A 19,995-nucleotide genomic window follows, 5' to 3' on the forward strand; every position below is an offset into this window, starting at 1 on the left:
GAAAACTTTTATTCATTAACTTTTCAACCGAAATAATTTTTGGCCAAAGCAATTATATAAGATTTATACGAGAATCAAAATCGCGAGCAGGGAAATCACAAAAAATCAAAACAATATATATTATAAATATATATATTAATAATAATCAAATACTAATTGTTATAAAAATTAATATAAAACAGTAATGCTAATATTAATATTAACTATTACATTATAATAAAAATTAATACACAAATTAATATAAAATAGTAATGCTAATATATTAATATTAATTATTACATTAAATGTACTAAGTAAGTATTAATAATAACTCATCAAAATGTTAATGTCTATAATTTATATGTATATGTATATTAAATTGAATATCTTATATTTATTTTATAGTACATATCTCGCAGTATTAATATTTAATAAGGCATTTATTTATGCTTATATAAATAATAAAACTAATAATATGAAAGCTCATTTAACGTTAAATACATTTAAAATATAATACAATATAACTAAGAACAATCAAGAAAATAATTCAAATCAAATTGACATAGAAGTATTTTTAGAATTAAATAATAAATATGTATAGCATTATATAAACATGTAAGAAATTATTTTAAATATTTATGATATATTTTTGAAAATATAATAAATAATGGGTGTTTTACAATTGCAGCTGTTAAGGTAAATGTGTTACAGTTGAACTTATAATAATTGAATGAAGCTTGGACTTGTGATACAAATTATGAAAAAATGTCTTCTGGTCAACTATCTGACGACTACGTATTCTGATCGTGTGTTTAATATGTTCCAAACGTAATGGTGGTAATATATGTAATGTTCTCACAAATTGAAATATCTGAAATGAATATTATTTTAAATTTGATATTTATCAATTAATAATTTCGTAATTAATAATAATAAAAAACAAATGCAAGATTATTAAACAGTAAGCGTAAGTAATTATATCGAAATACAAGTGAAATTAAGCAAGATACTAACAAAAATGATTAAATAAAAGTTGTAAGATTTCAAGGAGGAAATAAGTTGACGCTTGTAAAAGTATCTAATTAACAGTTAGCAGCTACATACTTTACTTATAAACAACTCTGTGTTTTTTTTACACCAATTGATTTCTTTTATTATTTTATGCATAAAAGTATTGAAGTAGAATAATCAAAAAATGAATATTTTACAAAATATTTCATAATTTATGTAAAATTATGTCAAACTAAAGTATAAAATATCTCGTAAACTATTCACTTTTTGGTCATCTTATCCTAATAACTTTTTACGCTAGATATTGCAAAGAATTTATTTATTCAAAAAAATTAAGGTAGCTGTCTTTTTAGAAAATAAAACATAAATGATCTCCAAATGACCTCAAAAATCGCCTCCTTAGAAATCAGTCAGTAGCGACAATTTCTTTCCCACTTGAAATTTTACCATTTTTAAATTGACACTTTTTTCGTATTTTGTTTAATTCCGAAAATATGTTCCTGGAAAAATTAAAATAAAACACCCTGTACAAAATATCTATCAATATAAAAAAGAAAAATACGTACATTATATACATAAAAGAAAACATCCGTTAAATATATATAATATAATATAATATATTTAATACATATTAATAAATAATTAATATTGTAATGAAAACTTTAAATAAGTATAAAATTTACCTCGTTAAGTTGTTCGGATGAATATGCATTATTCACAGCCACAATTAATACTGCGTTTATATTGACATGGCTATAAGAACAAATAGTATATATAAAATTTTTATTAATACATACATAATAAATTTTTATGATAATAAACAATATAATTCTATTTAAAAAAATGTTCTTGCCTAAACTCTAGTATTTTATAATGTTCCAATAATTTTTGGAGTATTATAATGTTCTTAGCATGTTTCGATAGAGCAAAAAGAAAAATATTAGCAGTTAAAGACTCAACTTTACGCTCTATTTCTTTTGCTATTGTTTTTTTTTCTTTATCTATAAATTCATGTTTAAAGTTTGCTAATTGGAACAGATAATAAATGATTATTTGGGGATCCTCGGAACAAATAAGGCCCTCCAACATTTTATATTCAGATCTTTCTTTGTATATCCTGGATGCTTCCCGCCATGCAGCCATCCATGTACTCGTATTCGCATTCTTTAAACCATTACAGTAAGTCCATTTCTGCCACCCAGGTAAAATTCTGCGCAATACAGAAAAGAATTTTCACGTGCTTTCTATCCCACTGAGCTACGTCAACTAATTTACGCCGTGCAATTCACGAAAATGGACCATCTATTTATCAGTTTTGCAATTCTCACTCTGTTATTTGTCATTGCATAACTGATCATTCCACTTAATCGGCACTAAAATTTTCTCAAACAGACTACAGACTTGAAGCTTTATTTTTGCTTTTTAAGCACCTCAATAGCATAATTATTAGCTAAGTTATGAATTCTCCAACTTTCACAATTTTTTACTATTTGTCCAATTTTTTTTATTTTTTTTATTGAGTGTATATACATAAATATATACACCCATGTATTTATATTTAATTTTGCATGGTTTCTTTCTCCAGTATTAAATATATCAAATATAAGCGTACAAAATTTAAAGAAATAGTGAGAAATATAATGATTAAAAAACACTTACGAGTACATATTTTCTGTAGTATTATGTAAATATAATTCTACTTGACGTTCAGCTGCTTTAATGCAAAAAGCATTATTGATAATACATGCGATTCTTGCGAGTTCTTGTTTTAAAGATTTATCAAGGTCGTTGTTAGTTTGTATCATTTGATTGTACGTATCCTGGGGTATAAGTAGAAACAGGTTTCTTATTTTCTCTAATACTTCCTGAAATTTGATAAAAAATAACTTTTTATAAATTTCAGTATTAAAATTAGTTAGAAACACATATATAATATACATGCAAAAAATATACTTATTGACTAGAATTATTGTATTTTCGTAAGTGATTAAAAAACAGCACATTATTATAAGATTTCCGAATTATATAATTATGTTTATTATTTTATTTTTAATTACCTAACAACTTACTATTTAAGCAAGTTAGAATTATGATATAAAATTGTTATCATATATCTTTGTTAATGATACAAATTTGTATCCTTTTGACCTAATATACAACACAAAACACAATTTTATTGATGTACAAAGCGTATTTTTAAAGTAAGGTCCGTTTTAAAATAAAAAAAAGATATTAACATATAAAGAAATTTATTATATCCAAAAAATGTCTACAAGCTTACTTTATTTTTCCACATAATTATCATTGATTCTACGCATTTTTGATATCAGAATTTTTGAATTTAGAACAGCGTTACTAACTGGGTCAAAACAAAGGCGGCAGACTTTTAAGACAATGGAATTAGGAAGCTGTTGAAACGATATCAGAAATGCGTGAAAGTCAATAAAGATTACATGGAAAAATAAAGTAAGCTTGTAGAAGTTTTTTCGTTGTATTAAATTATTTTTATATGTTAAGATCTTTTTTTATTTTAAAACGGACCTTACTTTAAAAATGTACCTCGTACTTTATTATTGACAGTACCTGGAGCGAATTGGGAAGGTCATCTGGTTTATTTGAAAATGCAAAAATAACCGATGTATATTCAAAAGCTTTGATCATAGGGTACCATGCTATGTAATCTTTCTCCCGCGACAAGTAGCTTGCAAGTTCCCAGAATATGGAGAAATCAAGTTTTCCATTCATCGCCATATAAAATGCGTCATCGATGATTTGCGCTCGATTAAGAACATGTATATTAGTATAGTTTGTAGAATTTAAATAACGTGCAAGTCTTTGCCAATTCTCCTTATCATAGTTGACGCGATAGTATCCTATTATTAAACAGATAAATTTAATCAATTTTTTTAAATGTATAATATAAAAAAAAATTTCGAATTACATTAATTTTATTTTTGCATATTGTTTTAAACCTATATAAATTAATTTTTGTAGAAATTGAACATATATGTACAAACATACATGTAATAATAAAAAGGTGCCATAATTAAATTAAATAAGTAATCTCTGAAAAAATAAAAATGGTGTACAAAATTGTATAAATTTAAATTAATTACAACTAGAAAATATTATCCACCTTAACGTACATATTTAATGGTAATAATGCAAAATAATTTAAGAAATATTATATTTTGTATTATAATTCCAAAATTATTAAAAAAAAGCATAAATATGTGTAATATAAAAAGAATTTTTGTAATGAGAAAGAGAGATAATATTAATATATTATAATTTATATTATTATTTATTTAATATTTACCAGTTTGTTGTATGTTGACAATGATCCATTTAACTTCTCTATCAAGGGGTATTTCCAACGTCGGTGTTGAGTTCGTTAAACAATCATTAAAATTTGGCCAATTTATGTCAAAATTGATGTTTGTGTCCATAGTATAAGTGACGGGTATATAATATGGTGTTTCATTGAAATTGTCGCCGAAATCTTTCGATATTATCACTTGACCGTTAGAATAATCTCGTGTCACATTTAGCACAGGACAATACTTTTGTGTAGACCAAATATTCATCATTTTTTTCACGTTCTGAAGGTAACATACATCGTAAATATCGTTTTTTTCTGTCTCATTCTCCATAATGTTCCACAGATCATCCGGAGAATTAAAGTTGGGAAGACTGTAAAGTTTAACATATTGTGGCAATAAATGCAACATAATATAATTGATTCGCATTAAGAAAATATAAAATTATTATTATTCGTTTTAACGGATGCAGCTTGAATAACTTTGACTTTGATATTTATGTTGACTTTGAATATATATAAAGGTCAATTGATTTAAAACAATGATCAATTTTCTTACAAAATAAAGTTCAATTCAGCAAATTGCATAAAATAATGCTAATATTTTAATGCAAACCATAATTCTATTTTTTAAATAAAATACTTAATTTTTTATTTGCATATTTTAGATTTTAGAGTTATTTTTATATAAAAAATGTGCAATACATTCATGTATTTTTGTGTATTTTATCTGAGTATTTGTCTTTATATATTTTTATTATAATAGTTCTTAACTGTTTTTTAAACAATTTTGTTGACAGTTTTATATTTTAACAGCATTTACCAATTTTTTATTATTCTGTTTGTTGTATAAGCAAATTTGAATTATTGGATACACTTTCATAAACTTAGCGTGTATTTTTTATCATCTTTAGAAAAGTATTTAATATACATTTTTGCTCTTACATATAATATGGATAACATAATATTGTTTAATAACTTTACATAATATGATTTAAGTATTACTTCATATATTAGATCTCATAAAAAATGGTTACAATTAAGATTCTTATTATTGCCAGTTGGACTTTGTTGGAATTAGGCAGAGTAACACAATTTTAGATTGAGTGTAAATGTAAGTTCATTAAGATCACTATAAATGTCTGGGCACACCGGAATAACAAAAGTATGAAAGAAAGTGTTTCGACAGTGAGCATGTCCGGATGCAACCAACGAAGAACACAGACAGACTGAGGAGCCGTACGTAATAAAGGAAACTAAAACAAGAGATCTGGCTTTTCGCGGTGGCTCGATCCCGCGTAAATTAAATGAATCAAGTAACGAGTAAAATACACAGAGATACACTTCTAACAAATTTAAATTTGTATTAAAACCAGGCAATCCATATTACAATAAATTATGCATTATATGTCATCTGAGAAAAAATACATTTTTGTTTTGTTTTTTGTTCCTTTGTGAAGATAATTTTATGCTTTTGTGTGTTACATAATTATAACACTAATTAAAATAAACAAGGTTAATTAATAGAATATTTAATGAAGATTTATATTAGAAAAAAGCCTTATGGGAGTCTATATTTAAGAAAATTCTTATAATTACTATAATACAACATAAGTAACACTCACTCTATATACGTATCGATAGATGTCCAAAATATATAGGAAGATACACTTTCTAACATGCGCCATATAAGGGCTCCTATAAAAATATAAAGTATGCGTAATTGCATACATGATGTTCACATGTAAACATAACTAATAACACTAAATATATAAGAGAAAGAAAAAGGGAGAGGGAAAGAGAGAGAGAGAGAGAGAGAGAGAGAGAGAGAGAGAGAGAGAGAGAGAGAGAGAGAGAGAGAGAAGAAAGAAAGAGAGAACTAATTATAATATAAAAAAAATTATTTCAAACAAAAATATAAGCAAATAAGATAGAATAAATATAAAATTGCATTTGATTAATTTGTTATTATTGATATAGGTTTATGATTGTGGCAATGTAATTATTATTTAATTATATTATTTACAAAATTTTTTATATTAATATATATCTGTATATGTGTGTAAATATATATATGGGGTATTCTACGCCAAATCAACCCCTTTTTTCCCGACCATTTTTTACTTGCTTCGTTTTTTTTTGTTTTTGTATCTATTAAAAGTAGCTTTTATGAATTTTTTAGATTTTTATCTCTATCGATTTCCAAATTACACATTTTTCTAAAAAAATTGATTTTAACAATTTCCGAGAATTTCAAATATTTATAACTTGAAGAAAAATAAATATTGTCATTAATAAGGTGGTCATTCTTTTTATCTTTAAATGTATTTTTCAAAGAAAATATTTTAAAAATTAAAAAAAATTTATATGTATGTATATTAATATATATTTTAATTAATTCTTAATTCATAATTTAAATGTACATACATACATACATACCTTTAAAAGAAGAAAAAGTAAAAATTGAATTAATTTTAAATATATCGTATGCATCTTTCGTAAAATTATTTGTATCCATTGTGACGTTTGTTGTTAGAAACAGAGACTCATATTTAGCCTGAACTACGAACAAATCCATCATGCGGGAATCTGGTAAAGCCTGCAGCCATATAAATGTATCCGAATAAATATAAAATGTTATAAAAAAATCACATTAATAATAAGTAATAATGTATAAAATTATTAGCTATTTCTAAAGAAACCGTTACTGTTTTATATATTCATTTAAATTAAAATAATTTTTCAATTTTCTACTAAAATGTGTATACAATTATTAAACAATTTGATGAAATATATTATTGTTGAATTAGGAAATATAAATGCAAATTCTTCTTAAAATCCAATAACAAATTTTAAGTAAATTTTTTATCTGCTCTATAATGTTCTTATTCAAATAGTGATGATATTGCAAGATCGTGAAAAAAATAATATAATAACATTCCTTCTATACCTTCATCAAATGAAAAGGCATTTTCAAAATTTCTTAGCTTGTCACAACCAAATTTCAACCAAAATTCTCTTATAATTAACGTTAGAAATTAATGTTAGAATACAAACCTGATCAACGATATACATTTCAAAAAACAGAATAAAACCCTCGTTTAACCACCAGTGAGATAAATGAAGCGGATCGAAGAGGTAGCCATACCATTGAGATATTATATCTTGAGCTACTAAGTGCATTATTATAAATTTATGCGCAGGAAGATGTAATTTCTCGTTGTAGGTAATATCTGCTTCACTAAAAATTGTTTGTAAATAATGATTAATATTTTTATTATTTCAAACCATTTTGTTATAATTTTGCAAATTTTGTTTATGTAAAAATTGAATGCTTTCACATATGTTTATCAACTAAATATAATTTAAGTATATTGTCATAAATAACTAGTATTTTAATAAACTTAAGAATAGATTAATTAAACATTAATAAACAAAGAGTTGTTAGTTTTTGTAACAATTTAATCAATGTATTTTATATGTAATTATTTTAACTTTATTTTTTTCTTTCTCAAGATTGAAATAAGTATGATAATTATATTTTTCAATATTTTTGGTTATCATTTTTATTTCTCGAAGTGACAGAATATGTTTTCTTGCGAATTTTCAATTAATATAAAAAAAATATACAAATTGTACTTATACAATGAGTTTAATAATAAGAACAGAAACTTATATATTTAACATAAAAACTCAAAATTGTGTCAAATCGTTGATAATATATGAATTCTTAGTTTGGTATAACAACAAACAAATTTCTCAATTATTATATGGCTATTACATATAAATGTAAGTTATTCGGTTATTGGTTTATAAGTAAATATTATATATATGTATGTGTTTTATAATAATTTATTATAATTGCTTAGAAATTACTTGCGCGCAACGATAAAAACACATATTTCCAAATTACATAAAATATACTATTCTCTAAATTTTTAAAATAAATAAATAATTGGATAAATCCCGTATAAGTCTCTATTTAATTAAGCCATCAGATGTAACAATAGAAGTCGAATGCATATCTTTGAATTTTGAATTTTAAAAATAATAATATAACATTTTAAATATATATTTATATATGTTTACAATCATTACTAGAATGTATGTATTACTTGTAAATAACCAGACCCCAGGTCCACCAGATTTTGTTCTCGAAATTCGGAACGGCGACATAATCCACTTTTGAAACATCTTTCAGGATATTCTCTCCGCTTTTTAAACGCAAAGCTATCATTGCAGCAACATTTAAACCGAATTTCAAGTAGCGTGCCAATTCCGGTCTGCACCACGTCGTGATAGCAGTCCCTTTCCTATTATAAACGTTAATCGGATGCACAACGTGATTTTTATATATCAAAACTGCTACGTTGTTGGGAGATATTCTAGGTGTCGTTTCAAAATGAGTAAGCATTATCGTATCGTTGGCTTCAAATTCGTATTCTCGTGTCGGCATGTTCGATAAAGCTTTATATTCTTTGTCATGTTCTACAGAAATATTAAAGGTGACACTTAATTTCGGCTCGTCGAAACATGGGAATAATTCTCGGGCTGTTCGCGGCTGATTTATTATCAGGATCATCCACCTATCACATTTTAATAAAATGCTCTAGAAAGTGACAACGTTTCAGCAATTACCATTACAACAATTATTTAAAAAACATTGCAGAATGTGCCAGTGCAATATATAAATAATGTTTAAAAAAATGATAATATTTATCGCTCATTATTCATTATTATTTATTATGACATATGTATTTTATTACACATACACATACATACACAAACTCAACAAAACAAATATAATATTAATTTTATATATATTTAAATATATATATATATATATATATATATATGTATTTATATTGTATGCACTTATACATATATTTATATATTATTTATATATACTTATTTATTGCTTATTTTTAATATATCTTTATATTTACTCACTCTTCCTGTTTATGTTCGTACCAACGTGCAGATATGAGGTTTTCAAATTCTATATTCACAAAATAAGATCCATATTCAAAGTTGTTTTCAGGCTCTAATTGATCAGTGAAATTAAAAACGGCAGTACCATTTGTTAACCTTTCTATAGAATTTGGTGTATAGAATTTTGAATTCATTACCGACTTTATATTCATTTTCAATATAGTTATCAAATTTGATACTTGAAAAGTTATGTTTTGAGTTGCACAATTTAAGGAAACTAAGATATTGGACTCGCCCTTCAACTTTTCTCTTGATTCTAATTTTAGTTTCAAATTATAATGAAATGGTACCAGACAGTTCGACGAAAAAGTCATTGCCATTACTACTACGTGTAATAAAATAATTAATGACAGCTTTGGGAACATCATGTCAGTTTTTGCTTTAAATATCTGCAAACACATTTTAATTAAGATTGAAATAAGAAACAGAAATAGACAACAAGTAAATATAAGAAAAATGCAAAACTGCCGACTTCTGTCCGAGGAAAGATAAACATATTTATAATTAAAATGCCATATGTTGCAACATATACATATAATAATTATTATACTTTTTAGCATTTTCTCTAAAAAATGAATTTCATATAAATGTCAAAACTTAAATTTTTTTTAGAGACTTTTATTTTAACCTGAAATAAAGCTTTTTAACGAAGATAAAGTTTTTTCAAAACTGTATTCAAATTTAAAAATATATAATGTATTTAGATTTTAACACAGGAATAATATAACAATTTTTAATATAAAACAATTTTTTCTAATAATTGGGCTTTGTCTGTTATTGGTTTTATATATGTTTATCAGTATTAATATCAGATTTATATGTGTCATTTGTATGTCATATATACAAATAGGCTACGTTCCAAAATTCACTGCCAGTACTGGAAATCTATAGTTTATTCTTATTGTAGAAATAAAAACAAAGAGAAAGCTGTTGCAAACTGCTAAATTTATTTTAAATTTTGTTTTATATATGTTTCATGAGCAAATCTAATCAAGCTTAAACAAAAGACGCAAAAAAACTTTTCATTATCATTGTATACACATTTCTCGTACTAGAAAAATTAATATTCATTATGCCTGTCTGTTTTTTTTATATTTATCAAATATTTAACATAGTTTAACATAATTATACGTGAGACATTGACTTTTAATATCTATTAGAAATTAAATAAATTAAACAAAGCTATTTGTTTTTGTAACTTATTATAATAATTGTGAAATGTTCTTACAATCAAAATTTAAATGTTTTTACCTAAACTGCAATGTGGAGAGACTAGAGACAATAATTGAAATAAATAGAATATAAAATGATTTCTTAGAAACAGAATAATATTTTGTTAAGAAAATAAATATCTGTAATCATGTGTTATCTTTTCCTCTACACATTTTTATTCATATATATGTAAAAAGAAATATTTAAATTTACATTATTTTACTTACATTATTTGTTGAATCACGAGCTGTTATTTTATATTAGCTAAACGTGCTAAACAAAAGTATCACTCAATCTCGATTTTACCTTTTCGAACGACCATCGAATACTGACGGTATCATATGAAATACACAATGTCAAATAAATATCTCCTTGAAGGTTGTGTCATACTGCGAATTGTCGACTACCTAATCAGAACAGAATGTAGCTTAAGAATTCAGATTACCAATATTTTCCCAAAGGTGAATATAATTTACAGAAAATTTTTTATTTCAATTTAATATAATTTTACATAAACTATAAAATATCTTGAAAAATATTCAATCCTCAATGATGTTATCAATACAGTTATACGAAAAAAGTATAAGTAGTTACGAAAAAATCAATTGGTTTAAAGAAAATACATGATCGTTTAGAAGAAATACGCAACTATTTAGTCTCAAGAAAAAATTCTTTTTTTTTTAATTTATACATTACTATTTGCGTTTAATCCTTAACGCTCAAAAAGAAAGTTAAATTATAAAATTACCGTAAATCACAATATGATTTTTTCTTACATAATATTAACTTCTTGATGATAATATCGTTTTCTTACTTTGTATTATTATATTGAAAATGTTTTTTTCACACAAACAAACAAACAAACAATTGTTTTTGATTAAATTTATTCTTTGATATCATGTTTTTTTTCATTTAAAACATAGATATTTCAATATTAAAGAGCTTTCAACTATATAATATGACTATAATAATCAAAAGCTATACGTAAGTAGTCTTATTTAAACAAACAATGCAATATATATCTTGGAAATTTTCTAATAAAAAATATACACAACATAAATTAGAAATATGACTGCAAAATTCGAAATTGTTAAATGATTTATGAAGTTACAGCCATCGATAAATTTTATCTCGTATAAAACCGCAAACGCGAGAAGATATCTTCATCCCATGTTGCTGTCGTCATCTCGCGGAATCCGAAAACAGCAAGGTATACTATCCCACTTCATGGGTTTATCATCGAAACCTTGAAGGGTTTATCCCGCGAATTTAGTTCAACCTCTAGCAAACGCTTTCTCGCTGAAGCTAAATGCGAGAGAAGATTGTTCTCGCGTTGATAAGACGTGTTCCAGCTGCTAGCAGGATACATCCAAATATTGTGATCAGTCAAAAAGTACCACGTTTTTGGAATATTTTGTTAGGTCGCAGTCTCGATACTACTTTTACAATATCTTCTTTCAAAAATTGGAAAGATGAGAAGATGATTAGTGATTACCCAATTAATCTTAATTTATTCTAATAAATTATCCAAATAATTTATTCTAATAAATTATCCAAATAATTTATTCTAATAAATTATCCAAATAATTTATTCTAATAAATTTAAGATAATTTTGTATCTCTCACAATGACTTTGCACGCTCGTATCTATTTGATATAAAAATAATGTGCAAACGTACTATTGTAGAAAACAAGCGATAAATTATTGGCTCTGTATATTAAATAAATACGAGCATGCAAATTATTTTATATAATATACATAATATAGATCTGTGCAGTGTAGGGTTCGCGGCTACAAAGTTTCATCTTTAAATATTCTAAAAAAAGCAAAAAATTCATCGCTTGTTTTTTAATAGTACATTGTATGCAGATTACTTTTATACTAAACAGATTCAAGCGTACAAGTTTTTTTATATAATACACATAATATAAGTCTGAGTTTTATAGGTCAGCGGCAATAAAGTATAGATATTTAATATTTTAATAAGAGACAAAAATTCATCGCTTGTTCTTTTTAATAGTACATTTTATGCAGATTACTTTTATACCAAATATATTCGAGCTTACAAATTTTTTCGTTTAGTACACATAATATAATTCTGCTTCATATAGAGTCCGCGGTTATAAAGTTTCAATTTTGAATATTCTAAAAAAAGCAAAAATTAATCGAATGTTTTTTTTTAATAATACATTTTATGCAGATATTTATATTATATCAAACAGATTCGAGCATACAAATTTTTTTGTTTAATACACGCATAGTATAATTCTTCGTTATATAGGGTTCGCATTAATAAAGTATCGATTTTTAATATGTTAAAAAAAGTTAAAAATTAATTGATTGTTTTTCTTAATAGTACATTATACGCAGATTATTTTTGTACCAAATAGATTCAAGCCTACAATTTTTTTCATGTAATACACATAATATAAATCAAAGTTTTAATAGGTTCGCGGCTTTAAAGTATCGAATTTTAATATTTTAAACAAAGCTAAAAATTAATCTGTTACATATTTCAACAGTGCATTGTTTGCAAATTATTTTGGTACCATAAGCATACCAGCGTACTAACTTTTTGAGCTAATATACATAAAATGAATCCGCGCCGCATAAGAATCCGCGGCTTAAAAATTTTAATTTTCAATATTATAAAACGCGCCAAAAATTATTTTTTCATATATTTTAACAGTGTATTGTTTGCACAATATGATGGTACCATAACCATAACAGCCTACAAATTTTTTGATACAATATACGTAATATAATTGTGCGCCGTATGAGATTCGCGGCTTAAAAGTTTTAATTTTCAATATTTTAAGACGCGCCAAAAATTATTCTTTCATATATTTTAACAGCATATTGTCTACACATTATGATGGTACCATCAGAATACCAGCCTACAAATTAGATATTAATTATAAGTACAATCTGTTTAATTGCTAACGAGCATGATACATTACGATATTCATAATTGCATGAAATATTGATGGACGATCATTGGAATATTACTTAATACATTCAATCGCGATTATATCTTTAATCAGTTTTTCGAAATTTGAAATTAATATGTATGAATGTCAGGTTCCGTACACACACGTATAAATTACACACTTGAAATTACAATCGCAGTGATTACGAAATCGAAATATTGAATCGTATATAATTTAAATTTAGATACACAGTAATAATTTAGACGATGGTTCAAGTACAAAAGTTACAGCCTATAATGGTTTTTGAATTTGGCGCGCGGCGCGCTGAGTGTCGACTTACGTAGTTACTACGTCACGTCCTTCGTCCCTCGCGTCCTCGCGTTAGTCGCGGTATCGCGCTCAATCGGCTCCGCATTTTTCACGCGTTTTTCCCGTTAAGAATGAATTCCGCGTACAAACGAATGTTGGGAGTATTGAATCGTGCCACGGGCAATTAGCAGAAAGTATTAATTAACTCGTGCGATCACGGTTAATCAACCTACGACAGTCTGCATCCGCCGGGCTACGCCGCTTAGCCGCTTTTTCTCCGAATCGATCGATCTCATTGAACATTCTATTTATTAAGAGGTATGTATCATTTGGCGTCATTTATTTGTACGAATCGCATCGCGTTCAAGCTTTTGTGCTTTGGGAAAACTATATTTTGGATGTGAGATATTTAATCAATACATAATTTATCGTTTTCAGATGATTGTGTCGCGCGCGAACCGCGCGAAGTTCGCACAAAGTGTTGCACTACGTCACGATGTACTACGTCACAGCGTACTACTTCACTACATATCGCGAATATCGAAAGTGGCGGATGGTTATATATCGTCGTTATTTATCCGTTGTTATTTATGCAATCCGGTGCGTAGTGCGTGCAATCGGTGTCGAGAACGCCGTACAAAGTAACGGGTGATCGTTCTATCGTATTATTTAATGCGGGAAATCGAAATCTGTAATGCCTGGTCAATGGAAATGCATCTCGGCGAACGATTTCCGAAACGACGCAACAATCAACGAGAATATGGCAGCGTTTCAACGACTGGTGAGCAAATTGACTTTATTTACCTGATTATATCATTGTCATTTACCTGAAATATATAGCTAGCATATGAAAATCGCTCATATAATAATAATATAATATTATTTATAGGAACGACTTTCCGAAGCGACGCAACAATCAACGAAAATATAACCGCGTTTCAACGACCGGTGAGTAAATTGATTTTATTTAACTAATTATACCTATCATCGAATTTATATCATTGCCATTTATTTGAAATATATATTAGTCAGCACATAAAAACCGCTAATATAATAATAACATAATATTGTTTAGGATATAAATTGATTTTTGAGATTAGTTCAGAAATAAATTTACATTATACATATATACATATATTTAAATTTATAATATTTTCGATAAGCACTCGCATTAAAAATTTCATAAATATCTTAAAATTATTCTTTTTTCTTTTTTTTTCAAAAAACGCAATAATATAACATTGGTTAAAAAAATCTATTTTTTAAATTAGCTCAGAAAGAAATTTAAATTATACATTATATATATTTTCAATAAGCATTCGTATTAACAATCTCATGAATATTTTAATGACTTCTAAAAAGTCTCTAATGAAAACGATTCTATGGAATTTAATTAAATGAGATGTGTGAAAAGTTTAATCATTTTAATTACTTATTTGAAAGACATTGAATGCATTTTCATTAAGAATTTGACTCTTGCTTTATTATGTAATAATTTCATATTTACTATATTGGTTCCATCTGAATATTTATATAATTAAATTAAATTAGATGTATGATAAGTTTAATTATCTTAATTACTTATTTGAAAGACATTGAATGCATTTTCATTAAGAATTTGACTCTTGCTTCATTATGTAATAATTTCATTTTTACGATATTGGTCCCATCTGAATATTTATATAATTTATATTAGATGTTTGATCAATTTAATCATTTTAATTATATATTTGAAAGACATTGAATGCATTTTCATTTAGAATTTAACTCGTGCTTTATTATGTAATAAATTCATTTTTACGATATTGGTTCTATTTAAATATTAATATAATTTAATTAACTGAGATCTAAGATTATTTCAATCATCTTAATTATTTATTTGAAAGACATTGAATGCATTTTTATTAAGAATTTGACTCTTGCTTCATTATGTAATAATTTCATTTTTACGATATTGGTCCCATCTGAATATTTATATAATTTAATTAAATTAGATGTGTGATAAATTTAATCATTTTAATTATATATTTGAAAGACATTGAATGCATTTTCATTAAGAATTTGACTCTTGCTTCATTATGTAATAAATTTATTTTTACGATATTGGTTCTATTTAAATATTTATATAATTTAAATAACTGAGATCTAAGATTATTTCAATCATTTTAATTATATATTTGAAAGACATTGAATGCATTTTCATTTAGAATTTAACTCGTGTTTTATTATGTAATAAATTCATTTTTATGATATTGGTTCTATTTAAATATTTATATAATTTAATTAACTGAGATCTAAGATTATTTCAATCATCTTAATTACTTATTTGAAAGACATTAATGCATTTTCATTAAGAAATTGACTCTTGCTTCACTATTTAATAGTTTTATTTTTACGATATTGGTCCCATCTGAATGTTTATATAATTAATTTAGATGTTTGATAAGTTTAACCATTTTAATTACTTATTTGAAAGACATTGAATGCATTTTCATTAAGAATTTGACTCCTGCTTCATTATTTAATAGTTTCATTTTTACGATATTGGTCCCATCTGAATATTTATATAATTTAATTAAATTAGATGTTTGATCAATTTAATCATTTTAATTACTTATTTGAAAGACATTGAATGCATTTTCATTAAGAATTTGACTATCGCTTCATTATGTAATAAATTCATTTTTACGATATTGGTCCCATCTGAATATTTATATAATTTAATTAACTGAGATCTAAGATTATTTCAATCATTTTAATTATATATTTGAAAGACATTGAATGCATTTTCATTTAGAATTTAACTCGTGTTTTATTATGTAATAAATTCATTTTTATGATATTGGTTCCATTTAAATATTTATATAATTTAATTAACTGAGATCTAAGATTATTTCAATCATCTTAATTAGTTATTTGAAAGACATTGAATGCATTTTTATTAAGAATTTGACTCTTGCTTCATTATGTAATAATTTCATTTTTACGATATTGGTCCTATTTAAATATTTATATAATTTAAATAACTGAGATGTAAGATTATTTCAATAATCTTAATTACTTATTTGAAAGACATTGAATGCATTTTCATTTAGAATTTAACTCGTGTTTTATTATGTAATAAATTCATTTTTATGATATTGGTTCCATTTAAATATTTATATAGTTTAATTAACTGAGATCTAAGATTATTTCAATCATCTTAATTATTTATTTGAAAGACATTGAATGCATTTTCATTTAGAATTTAACTCGTGTTTTATTATGTAATAAATTCATTTTTATGATATTGGTTCCATTTAAATATTTATATAATTTAATTAACTGAGATCTAAGATTATTTCAATCATTTTAATTATATATTTGAAAGACATTGAATGCATTTTCATTTAGAATTTAACTCGTGTTTTATTATGTAATAAATTCATTTTTATGATATTGGTTCTATTTAAATATTTATATAATTTAATTAACTGAGATCTAAGATTATTTCAATCATCTTAATTACTTATTTGAAAGACATTGAATGCATTTTCATTAAGAATTTGACTCTTGCTTCATTATGTAATAAATTTATTTTTACGATATTGGTTCTATTTAAATATTTATATAATTTAAATAACTGAGATCTAAGATTATTTCAATCATTTTAATTATATATTTGAAAGACATTGAATGCATTTTCATTTAGAATTTAACTCGTGTTTTATTATGTAATAAATTCATTTTTATGATATTGGTTCCATCTGAATATTTATATAATTTAATTAAATTAGATGTTTGATCAATTTAATCATTTTAATTAGTTATTTGAAAGACATTGAATGCATTTTTATTAAGAATTTGACTCTTGCTTCATTATGTAATAATTTCATTTTTACGATATTGGTTCCATCTGAATATTTATATAATTTAATTAAATTAGATGTGTGATAAGGTTAATCATTTTAATTACTTATTTGAATAACATTGAATGCATTTTCATTCAGAATTTGACTCTTGTTTCATTATGTAATAAAATCATATTTACGATATTGGTCCCATCTGAATATTTATATATTTTGTGTGCTGCTACAATTTGAATTTTATTTATATGTTACAGATCAACATAACTGACTGTCTTGATAATCTGAGAGGAGGAGGTGTGGGAGACATTGGGCACCAGTCGAACAATCATGGAGTGAGTATTTATTGACTTTATTTAGTTCAATTACTAAATAAAAATTTATAAAATAAAATAAAATAAAATAATAAAATTATTATAAATCAAATAAAAAAATAATTATAAATTTAATAAAAATTTAATAATTGTAAAATAAATAAAAATTATAAATTAAATAAAAATTTATAAAATTATTCAACTATATTTCTACTTGCTCTCTATTGTAGGCATGGAAAATAAAATCCAATGCGTACAGTAATAATTTTCTAAAATATTAATTATTTTTGGCGCTACTACAATTTGAATTTTAATTGTATGTTACAGATCAACGTAACTGACGACTTATGATCTTGACAATCTGAGAGGAGGAGGAGGTCTGGGAGAGACGTCGGGCACCAGCGGAGCAACTATTGTGTAAGTATTTATTATTAATTCAATTATTATTAAATAAAAATTTATAAAATTTTTTAATTATATTGCTGTTTATTATTTGTATGCATCGAATATAAAATTTAATGCATACAAAATAATAATTTTTTTAAGTATTAATTATTTTGAGCAGTTCTATAATTTGAATTTTATTTATATGTTACAGATCAACGTAGCTTCAATGCAGTTAACTTCGCTATTGTGCATCGACCGGTGAGTGAAAAATTATTTTATTACAAAAGGTAACGGTTTTGTAGAAATTAGATTGTGTGGAAATGTGTAGATCTAGATTGTAGCTTGTGTATAGACTGTAGATTTTGTAGATAGTTCCGTTACCTTAAAATGAATGGGTTATTAAAGATTAAAAGTATAATAAAGATTATGAATACAGTTTAAGAATTACAGTTTAAGAAAAGGAAAAGAAACATTTTATATAGTAATACATAATATATTCAATCTAATTTATTTTAAAAGAACATACTAACAATTATATTAATTGTATGTGTGATTATAAATTTTAAATGATTAAATAATTATAATTACTTATTATTATAATGTACAGATTTTATATTATACATTTTGTAATCCATTCATTTATGTTGATTGATCATTTGAGTTTACATTATATAAAATAAAGTTATATTTTAAAATATATAACATATCAGATATTTTGCGGATATTTTGAGAGTATATAATAATATTGGACTAAAAGAAAAAGTAATAGTGATATAAAATTTGCAGAAAAATTCATGATAATATCTTAAAATTTTTAGTACGAATTATGTTATTTTATTTTATTTTTTTTTACTTTTGTGATTCATCGATTGCGCTATCGTGTAATTCGGAAATAAACTGCAAACCGCGAATATATTAAAATTGATTATCGAATTTTCGCGGATTCATAACAAAGAACGTACAAAATTCCTTTTATATATAATATTAATTTATTATAATTTTCATTAAAGGGGGGTGTTATCGATATTATAGAATAGTAATTATTAAGAAATGACAGTTGTTACTAATGAAGCACATATGGTGTGCTTGACATCGCCTTAAAATTCAGCGATATGATCGGCAACACGACGGTCTAACAATAAGACACAATCGGACGGTAGTGTCGCGCGTTCAAGTACGGGAGTGTCGTTCAAAGTATCGCGCGGTTAAGTGCGGGAGTGTCGTTCAAAGTATCGCGCGTTATCATCAATCAGCAGACTTTGACTTGAATTATTGGACAATCCTGATCAATCTGACCTGAGAGGAGGAGCAGGACTAGGAGGCATCAGGCGGAGCAACTTTGTGGTGAGTGTTTATTATTTATATAATATTTATATAATATGATGTATATGTATAATATTTGACTTGTTATAAATCACGTATTTTTTTACGCATAGATATTATATAATTCTATTTATATATTGAATAATTTAAATAAAGGAGAATTAGAGAGAAATAACTCTATATGTATAAATATTATAAAAGTTTTTTATATTTAAAAAAATAATCTTTACAAAATTTATAAAATTATTCAATTATATATACCTATCTACTGATTATTGTACGCGTCGAATATAAAATTTAATGTGTAAAATACTAATTAGATATTAAAATACTAATTAGATAATAATTATTTAAAACGCTGTTATAATTTATA

General features: G+C 25.0%; 1 protein-coding gene and 2 long non-coding RNA genes across 4 annotated transcripts in view; 2 read left to right on the forward strand and 1 right to left on the reverse strand.

Annotated features, from left to right (window-relative positions):
* Positions 1-588: 588 nt before the first annotated feature.
* LOC145945650 (aminopeptidase N-like) lies at positions 589-10,826 on the reverse strand. 2 transcript variants are annotated; one of them, XM_083054724.1, is made up of 13 exons: positions 10,741-10,826; positions 9,592-9,690; positions 9,260-9,441; positions 8,425-8,895; positions 7,367-7,550; positions 6,749-6,908; positions 5,935-6,007; positions 4,310-4,683; positions 3,574-3,863; positions 2,650-2,855; positions 1,844-2,200; positions 1,674-1,743; positions 589-850 (listed from the first exon to the last, which is right to left on the reverse strand). In XM_083054724.1, exons 2-13 carry the CDS (start codon positions 9,667-9,669, stop codon positions 671-673), a joined length of 2,625 nt encoding a protein of 874 aa, XP_082910850.1. In that variant the 5' UTR covers positions 9,670-9,690; positions 10,741-10,826; the 3' UTR covers positions 589-670. The 2 variants fall into 2 exon arrangements, with proteins under 2 accessions (XP_082910850.1, XP_082910851.1); XM_083054725.1 differs by lacking the exon at positions 9,592-9,690 and having other exon boundaries at positions 9,260-9,308.
* Positions 10,827-14,464: 3,638 nt separating this feature from the next.
* Positions 14,465-18,557, forward strand: LOC145945660 (uncharacterized). Its single transcript, XR_014426886.1, has 5 exons — positions 14,465-14,534; positions 14,643-14,701; positions 17,856-17,933; positions 18,240-18,329; positions 18,511-18,557. It is a non-coding gene; the product is annotated as an uncharacterized LOC145945660 (long non-coding RNA).
* Positions 18,558-19,411: 854 nt separating this feature from the next.
* The window catches only part of LOC145945592 (uncharacterized), a 290,305-nt gene continuing 289,721 nt past the window's right edge, over positions 19,412-19,995 (forward strand). The window contains exon 1 of the long non-coding RNA XR_014426875.1: positions 19,412-19,418. This is a non-coding gene — a long non-coding RNA (uncharacterized LOC145945592). The remainder of the gene's footprint in view (positions 19,419-19,995) is intronic.

Source organism: Prenolepis imparis, unplaced genomic scaffold (assembly GCF_030444845.1).
Source record: "Prenolepis imparis isolate NDT839.2.m4 unplaced genomic scaffold, iyPreImpa1.0 SCAF_14, whole genome shotgun sequence".
Classification (NCBI taxonomy): domain Eukaryota; kingdom Metazoa; phylum Arthropoda; class Insecta; order Hymenoptera; family Formicidae; genus Prenolepis; species Prenolepis imparis.

Excerpts from the sequence above, each read along its gene's own strand:
- LOC145945650 (XM_083054724.1), bottom strand. The coding sequence starts at position 9,669 with ATGATGTTCCCAAAGCTGTCATTAATTATTTTATTACACGTAGTAGTA. Across the intron at positions 6,008-6,748 it reads TACTTTTTCTTCTTTTAAAG|GAGCCCTTATATGGCGCATG; the intron begins GTATGTATGTAT and ends ATATTTTTATAG. Across the intron at positions 3,864-4,309 it reads TGTCAACATACAACAAACTG|GATACTATCGCGTCAACTAT; the intron begins GTAAATATTAAA and ends GTTTAATAATAG.